This window comes from Propithecus coquereli, unplaced genomic scaffold, assembly GCF_000956105.1.
Source record: "Propithecus coquereli isolate 6110/MARCELLA unplaced genomic scaffold, Pcoq_1.0 Scaffold79, whole genome shotgun sequence".
In the NCBI taxonomy this organism is placed as follows: Eukaryota; Metazoa; Chordata; class Mammalia; order Primates; family Indriidae; genus Propithecus; species Propithecus coquereli.
The window spans coordinates 1,125,670-1,135,119 of record NW_012154062.1 but is presented as its reverse complement, the minus strand read 5'-3'; the positions used below and the strand labels follow the sequence as shown (position 1 = coordinate 1,135,119).

Sequence of the window (9,450 nt, the reverse complement as noted above, 5' to 3'; positions counted from 1 at the left end):
CTAATTTTCATTATAGAATATATATTCTTTTTTGCAAATATATATTTATAAATAACAGGAGACAAATGCGCAGAACTGGTAAAACTTATTTATGCCTTATCTCCTCAACTTCTCTTTACCCTGTCTCAAGTTCTTTTTGGGTGGTAAGTACAAAGAGATACTATGCTAGTGGGAAGATACGTGCATATAATTATGATCCTTTGTCATGGTGCTATAATGAGGGTATACAAGGTATACAAGTATCCCAGGAATGGTGAGGAAAAGGAGGAATTATGCCTGTAAAGACATGCAATTACGTCTGCACAGGCTTCTGAGGGATAAGATTAACTGACAGGGAAGAGGGTGAAGGGGATTCTAGGCAAAGGAAATAACATGGACAATGTGCCTTTTTCAATAATGTTAAGTAGGACACAAGGTACACGGGAAGGAATAGTTAAGAGGCTGGGACCAAGAGGTAAAAGGTTTTGTGAGTGATGCTGAACCTGATCTTTATCTTACGGGCCAGTTATTTTCACATTATACCTTATAAACAGCCTGATTAGTTTGAAAAACACAACTGAGGTGTGAAGGGTCCATCCATTCATTTATTAATTCTTTCACTAAGTATTGAGAGCCTAATATTTGCACGTACTATTTTTTAACAGTAACCAAAAGAGATGATTATCTCTGATGATGTCGTAGAGCTCGCTTTTTTTTTTTTTTTTTGAGACAGAGTCTCACTCTGTCACCATGGCTAGAGTGCAGTGATGTCATCGTAGCTTACTGCAACCTCAAACTCCTAGGCTCAAGCGATCCTCCTGCCTCCGCCTACCAAATAGCTGGGACTATAGGCACAAGCCACTGTGCTCAGGTAATTTTTCTATTTTTAGTAGAGATGGAGTCTTGTTCTTGCTCAGGCTGGTCTTGAACTCCTGAGCTCTAGTGATCCTCTCGCCTCAGCCTCCCAGAGTGCTAGGATTACAGGCATGAGTCACCACACCTGGCCCATAGAGCGTATATGTTAGCAGGGAGAGACAGATGAAATAAATAAGCAAATATTAAATAGGTTACAAGGTGAAGTGCAAGCACTATGGAGATAAAGGAAAAGCAGGTAAAGGGCAAGGGGAGGTTTATTCACCAAAAAGTTAATATGTGACCAAAGACTTGAGAGGTTCTAGGGAAAAAACCATGCAGGTATTTGAGGAAAGAGCATTCTAGGCAAAGGTATGTATTTATATAAGCAAGTGCCATTAATATAAGCACTTTTAAAAGTGCTAACAAGTCTAGAATGAGAGTTGAAAGTTTAGAAGATGTAGCAAACAGACAGTTAAGACCATTTAGGAACTATTGCAATTGCTCAGAAAAACGCTGTGTTTCTGTTTTTACATGGAATAATTTAGGCACAATAAGATGACCCTCTCTCTCCTCTTGGCTATGAAGTCAGATACTGTGCCATATCTTCAGAAAAAGCAGTTTCAACAATTGCTTTCTCAAAGATCTCTCTTCTCTCAAAATATTCCAAAGAAAGCAATTATTTTCATTGAAGGAGGAAATTAAGTGCAAAGAAGCAACTCTCTGTTGTCAAAATACAAGTAGGTTGTACGAAATGAGCCCAATGACAACGTATTTTGTAGTTTCCCATATCTAGATGAAAAGAAAACAGACTTTTCATTTCTAATTTTTTTAATTTCACTTTAAATTAGAATGCAAAGAGTGCCATCTCAGAAAGTAGTTCTGTCTTCCCATTCCATTTTTTGCACACTTCTTTCTCTGCCCTAATCAATGTTATTAAACAAAAGTAATAGTACTGCTTACCAGTCTGATATTCTCACCATTGGTAGGAATATAAATTGGTTAATTTTTCTGAAGGACAACATAGTATGAATCAAAGCTTTAAAAATGTTCATGCCCTTTGAGCTAGAAATTCTATGTCTAAGAATTGTTTCTAAAGAAATAAAAGTGATTGTTACCAACCATGAGAATTTAAAAAAAGTGAATGTATTTTAAAATTTAGTTAAATCATTGAAGAAGTATTTATAATAGTGAAAAAGAAACCAGAACAAACGTAAATGTATGACAATAGGGACTGGTAAAATAATTAACAGAAAATTCTATTCTGTGAATACTCAACACTCACAGCAGCAATCAACATAACTACCTGTTGGCAGACTTGGTCAAGTCTGGCTCCTTTTTTTTTGCGCAACTTCTAAATGTTGCGTCATCTGATGCTGTGTCCCAGTTCTTGGTCCCTTTCTCTTCTTACATCTAATGCTATAGCTGTAAGGGGCATCTATATGCTATAAACTACCCTATGTCTACCTCCAGCTCTGCCTGGAATTAGCTGAGTAACTAAATGACTACTTAACATGGTTCACTAACAACTCAAATTTAAACTCCAAAATAGAACTCTTGATCTCTCCTTTCTCCCAAGCCTTCTATTTCAGTAAATCCTATTTCCTTCCAGCCAGTTTTCTCTTATCTCCCAACATCCTGACCATTAAGAGAACCTATTGATTTCCAAAATATACCCCTTTACTGCTACCCTTGGCTAAGCTACTGTTATTTCTCATCTGATCTCATTGTACTTCTGACCCCCTCTAATCAATTCACCCAAAACAAACCAGACTTTCTTTCTTGCTTAAAACCTTCTAGGAGTTTTGCAAAGTCCAAACTTCTAATCGTGGCCTATAATGTTCTATATACCTGGCCCCTGCCTCCCTCTTCAACTTAATCTCTTAATCTCACAAATTTCCTCAACCATACAGGCTTTCCTCCAGTTACTTCAACATGCCAAGCCACTTCCTACCTTCAGGCTCTTTTACTCTGTCTGCAATGATCTTGATTTAAGCTGACTCCTTATTTGCATCTCTGCTTAAATGTTACCTCTTCAGCTTTCCCTGACTATCCAATCTAAAACAGACACCATCATATCATCAAATTTTAAGTCTCTGCATGATATGCCATTATCTGATATACATTTACTTATGTGTTTTATATTTACTCATGTTATTTTAGTCTGTATTTCTATCCTAGCATGTAAGCTCCATGAGCACAAAGGCCTTGACTTATTCACTGGTATGTCCACAAAACCTGGCATAAAATCGGGAGTCTATAAATATTTTTGAATGAATAATGTATGAATATTGTATAACCATTAAAAATATGCAACAGAAAAATAGTGATTTAGAAAGAAGTTTATGGTATAGTAAATGAAAAAAGCAGAAAATGCATATATGTGTACAAAACAGTACAGAAAAGCTCACAAAATGCTGGTAGGGCTAGCATTGGGTAACAAAAATTATGAGTGATTTTTAGTTTTATTCCTTTTGTTTACCTGTATCATCAGAATTTATTACAATGAAGTCTTTTATATGAATCAAAAAACAAAACACAGAAAGTTTATTTATTTAAAAAAAATTAATGCTTACCTTCAAAAAAGGAATAACTTCTTTCATAATTGCTTTAATTTGCCGGTCCAGCTGCTGAGTATCAATTCTAGGACATGGGACAGTAGAAACTTCACTTATAGGTGGTTGTGAACTATGATTTTCAATAACAGGAGTTTCTATTTTGAAAAGAAAATGATACATTAGCAAAAACAAAGTCTATGACATTATACATATGCCCTTATGCAAAGTTTTAACTACTAAATTCTGATGATTTTATGCTAAAATAATTCACAGAAACATTTAAGTAGTTTTATTACCCTTAACAATTAAAAGAAAGCAGTAATAAAACTACTGTTATATATCAGGTAGGGTTTTTAATTTTTTATATGGAATTATGATTATTACTTCTAATCAATAAAGCACACACCTTCTAAATTATTAACTGTAGTGGCAGTAGCACCATCTTCATCCTCAATAATCTTGCAGGTGCATCTCATATTTGAGTTACTTTCAGCTTCAGTTTTCATACGCTCATATTCTCGCATTCTGGCTAATGCTTGATCTAAGTGAATCACAGTGTTACCTGCATTCAGAACAAAAGTATTTTAGAATATGTGAAGCAGACTTTTTCATGTATTCCTCAAAACGTATTAATAAAAAAATAATGTCACAACGTAAGGAAGGAAACTTTGCTTTGACAAGTTCCAGATACTATACTAGTTGGGCATTTCACATACATTATCATATGTATATATTTCTCACAAGAACACAGCTAGGTAGATAACGTCCCCATTTCTGTAGCATATGCAGAGTCAGAAAGGTTAGATGGTTGGGCCACAGTAAAAGAGTTAACAGAATATTCTTGAATTTAGACTTATAGACACTTAAGTCCATGTTCTTCCAACCACATCTTGCCTTTTTAGACTTTTGTTTCCTTATCAATGCAATTCAAAGACCGTATTGGATCAACTTAAAGTCATGTTTCAAGGTTATACAAAATTCTGCTTACCTAGATCGTCTGTTGCAAAAGGCTCGAAATTTGAAGATACAGACATGACACTAGTGTTATCAGCATCATTTTGTTCACTTATTTTATTTGTTTCTCTTTCAAAGTTCTTCTCAAAAGTTTCCTAAGTCATAGTAAAATAAACAAACAAAAATCACTAATATTTCTTTTGAAAATTTTATAATAAATATTAAGGATCTACCAGGGAAACTAAGTATTTGCATAAAACTATACACCTAAAAGAGATATTCATAAGTTACACATGTATTCCATCCAAACAAGATTATGATATAACCAAAGTCATTAAAGGTTGAATACAGAGTCACAGAGAACACAAAAATATTAAGTAGACTTGCAGAACAAATGTAGTTTAAAATACACAGAGCCAGCTAATGATGAAATTCTAAATTGGCAAAGTTAACATTTTAAGTTATTTCTATACCCTCATGGACATTCTGCTATCTCCAAATCCTAATAATAATGTCTAGTACCTTAGTATATATACCTGGTTGTCTCATATCAGAACAAAAACATGACATCATTCATATTTTTTTAAAAATTAACTTTATTGAAATATAATTTATATACAATGCACCCATATTAAATGTACAATTTGATGAGTTTTGACAAATGTGTACACTCATGTAACCAGCTTCCCTAAAGATAAAGACCATTTCCATCAGCTCAGGAAGTTTTTCACAACCCTCTACAGTCAAGCTCAACCACACCCCACTCATGATTTCTATCACTGTAGATCAGTTTTGCTGATTCTAGAACTTCATATAAATGGAACCATACGGTATATGTTCTTCAGTGTCTGGCTTCTTTTGCTCAGTACTGTTTCTGAAATTAATCCATATTGTTGTGTGCTTCAGAAGTTCGTTATTTTTAATGGCTGAATAGTATTCCATTGTATGGATATACCACAGTTTATCCATTTATCTGTTGATGTTCCAGTTTGAAGCTATCATGACTAAAGACGCTATGAACATTAGTGTACAAGTATTTTTGTGCACATATGTTTTCATTTCTCTTGGATGAATACCTAGAAGAGAAATTGCTGGGTCACACGCCAAGTTTATGCTTAACTTTATAAGAAACTGCCAAACTGCTTTCCAAAGTGGTTGTGCAATTTTACATTCCCACAGTAGTGTGAGAGTTCTAATTGTTCCACATTCTCACCAACACTTCTTACTGTCAATCTTTTTAACCATTTTAGCCATTCTCATGGGTGTAAGCTGGTATTTTGTACGGTTGTAATTTGCATACTAACCACTCATACATCTTGTTTCATGAAGTGCCTGTTCAAATCACTTGTCCATTCTTTACTGAGTTGTTTGTCTTATACTTGAATTGTAAGAGTTCTTTATGTAATCCAGATAACAAGATATTTGTCAGATATATGTACTGGGATTATGTTCTCTTAGTAATATCTTTTGAAAAGCAGAAAGTTCTTACTTTCGTGAAGTCTTATGTATTAATTTTTTTCTTTTATATTTAGTGCTTTCTGTATCCTAGAAAATCTTTGCCTATGTCAAGGTAATGAACATTCCCTTCCATTTTCTTTTAGAAGTTTTCTAGTCTTAGCTTTTATAGAACTTTAAGTCATTTCAAACTAATTTTGTGTATAGTGTGACAGGGAATAGGGGGAAGTCTCACATTTTGATTGAAACATTTCACAACTATTTCTTTCCCCTAGCTATTGATCTTTTTAAGTATTCTATCTTCAATTATGAAATAAAAGATTTGACCCTGATTAAAGGAAACTCAGACATTAGGTAACACATTTTAAGAAATAGGCAAACCATTTTGTTGCTCCTTCAAGTAAGATTTGAATATGTGCTTTTACCATTTTATCACATCTAAAGTAGAAGATGCAAAGTGGTTTTTTTCTTCTTCCTAAACTTCAGTTCCTCCACTCCATCCTCAACTTGTAATTCCCAGATGCCCATTCTCACTTTCATTTCTCTCTTCCCTGGGCAAGACTCTTACATACCTTGAAATGTGTATATAAAAGATCCATAAATTCAGTTCAAAGGACTTTGCCCTACAAGCACAAAAATTAGACTCTAGATCTATCCAATATGGTAACCACTAACCATATAGCTATTTAAATTAAATAAAATTTAAAATTCAGTTCCTTAGTCACAATAGCTACATTTCACATGTTTGTGAGCCACGTGTGGCTAATAATGGCTACTGTATTAGACGGTGCAGACACAAAATATTTCTAGCACTGTAGAAAGTTCTATTGCACAGTGCTGCTCTAGATCTATGGGTATAAACACTGCACGTTGTGCTGCTGCTGCTGATTAAATGGCATTAGTAAAGGGAAGATGGTGACATTAATGCTGAATTTAAGTTTTAGAAGAAAAATTAAAGAAATGATTTACTTATTAAAAGTAATACTATGTAAAATTATTTATCTCAAGTCCTTAATTATCCAGTATTATAGCATCTTTAAATTTCATTTAACTTTAAAACCTTCTCAGGTTAACTTTATCCTAAATTGTACCTCACTATTCAAAATGTGCTACTGATGGTACAGACCAATGTGCTCAAATCTTTTAAAATCGAAGTATTGCTGCCTATGTGAAACTTGGATAAAAGGGAAAGCAATGGAGTTAAGATTATAAATAACTGAAAAATATGTCGGAGAATGGAGACTGTTCATTTTCTTCCAAGTTAATTCACTGCCCAATAAATCTTATATTAATATAACCTAACATCTACTTTTTATGTATTCAGCTGGACCACATTTCCCACAAAAATTAGTATACAATTTTTAATTAGTTATAATAACAATCCAAAGGGACAAGTACATATATTAATTTATATAGGACACTGTAAAGTCAATTAAAACTATGTAGTTTTTAGACATGGGTTTATGACCATAGTAGTACAGGAATTAAAACCTAGTGGGAAAACATTTTCAGCAGAAAATATGGGGAAATACTGCTTTAAACATGAGTATAAACTAAAGAGCAAAAATTCAGAAAGTCTTGAGTAGTCATAAGGAAATTACTGTATCTGAAAGAGACAAGATCATCTTTTGAGAAAACACTGTTGTTTCAGAAAAACTTACTGTGTTAACATTCCAACAATGGGCAGAAACACAGTAATATGCTTCCAACTCTCTACCTATAGCAGGTATTTACTAATCAATATACTTTTACCCATCAATCTCCAGGTATAAGAGTTGTCATAAAAAAAGAATGCATTTGCTATCCCAGAACCATATACAATGTTTTATAATAAATTCAAGATCTTAACCTTTAAAAAGGTGATTTCCAAATCTTTAGCACATTATCCTCTCAGTATGCTAGCAGTTTTGTCATTCATTTAATTGACTATGTGACAGGTACTATTTGGAGGGCAAAGTTTACTGACTTTACCATTCTCCTCACCACTCTTCTCCATTTCCAGGTCCTTTATACTCCATTCAAAATTTTCTCCATCAATTAGAATACATTAAAGTACTTTTTTTCCCTACATGAATTTCTTTGATCTAGGCTTTCTTTTTACCCAAAGACTTGATTTATCTTGTATTTATTTATTCAAGGGTTCTTACTGTAATATGATTGCTGTGTGTTTATTAAATGTCTTGAATAAACATGTTTATTAAAACTATGTTAAGAATTAGCCCCTATGTTGGGCAATGAAAATGTGACTATTTTAGATCTCATAATCTATCATTTATACATTATTTTTGGTGTCTGCTCCCATATTTTGATTGCATTTATACCTCACCCTCAAAATAAAGTAATATATTGTGCCCAGCTTTTTTAAAAAAACTAAAAATCAAATATATTAGGTATACTCACAATTTGACAATAACCTATTTAACTTTTGTTTACTGCGTACTGAAATTATGCCTACATTTCACTAATCATTATCAGCTTACATCATCAGTAGTAGCAAGGCTCTCACTGGGAGTAAGTTCTGAGTTTGATGCTATCCAAGTACCAGAGTTCACTGACTTTACATTTTCTCCTTCTTTGTCATGGCTCTCAGAAATATGTCTGGATACTATGTCCTAAATAAGGAAATAAGATAGTTATTTATACAAAACATATAAGGCTTAATCACAAATTTTTTTTTTTTTTTTTTGGAGACAGAGTTTTGCTCTGTTGCCCGGGCTAGAGTGCCACGGCATCATCCTAGCACACAGCAACCTCAAACTCCTAGGCTCAAGAAATCCTTCTGCCTCAGCCTCCCCAGTAGCTGGGACTATAGGCATGCGCCACCATGCCCGGCTAATTTTTTCTATATATTTTTAGTTGTCCGATTAATTTCTTTCTATTTTTAGTAGAGACGGGGTCTCGCTCTTGCTCAGGCTGGTCTCGAACTCCTGAGCTCAAACAATCTGCCCGCCTCGGCCTCCCAGAGTGCTAGGATTACAGGCGTGAGCCACCATGCCCGGCCCTTAATCACAAATTGATGGTACAAATTTAAAAGCAGAAGAAGATAGAAAAACAAATACAATATTTCTCACTCATAGGTTGAATGTGAGGAAGAAATAACATTAAAGATAAAACATTGAAAATTACACAAAAGGAGACTTTATCTAAAGCTTCTTAAGCTATACATGAAGTTTTAAATAAAATGTCAGGAAAGCACAAAGAAAATAGATCAAAATGCATATAAAACACGGACATGCTTCAGTTTAAGAAAGTAAACAGGTATAATTCATGAAGAAGGTGGCAACAAATAAGGGTAGAAAAAAGAATATTAGGTACCAGATACCTGTAATGCATATAAAGCCCTCTGTCTCAAGTAGTCTGTATTAAGTAGCTGAAGCTCATGGAAGAGTTCAATAAGAAAATGTGGACGAGATTCATTTTGAGAAATTAATGTAGCTACTTCAGAATAAATAGTATCCCGCAAAGCTTCGAACATGGAAAAATCACTCCCAGTTTCTGGAACATATTAAAACACAGCACATTAATACTGATGAAATACCTTCATGACAATTTCTATTAGCTTGTATCATTACTCTCAGCTTTAAATTACTTAAAAATCAGAACACAATTCTATTTCAGGGCTTTTAAAGTAGAAAAAGAAGCTTAAAGTTAC

The 9,450-nt window shown here is 33.8% G+C and overlaps 1 protein-coding gene across 1 annotated transcript in view; it reads right to left on the bottom strand.

Annotated features, from left to right (window-relative positions):
• The window catches only part of PCM1 (pericentriolar material 1), an 84,659-nt gene that overhangs the window by 16,735 nt on the left and 58,474 nt on the right, over window positions 1–9,450 (bottom strand). Inside the window, exons 23-27 of the mRNA XM_012662908.1 lie at window positions 9,121–9,293; window positions 8,279–8,410; window positions 4,378–4,498; window positions 3,796–3,951; window positions 3,408–3,544 (exon numbers count right to left, since the gene is read on the bottom strand). Of these exons, the coding sequence (XP_012518362.1) occupies window positions 3,408–3,544; window positions 3,796–3,951; window positions 4,378–4,498; window positions 8,279–8,410; window positions 9,121–9,293 (719 nt within the window). The remainder of the gene's footprint in view (window positions 1–3,407; window positions 3,545–3,795; window positions 3,952–4,377; window positions 4,499–8,278; window positions 8,411–9,120; window positions 9,294–9,450) is intronic.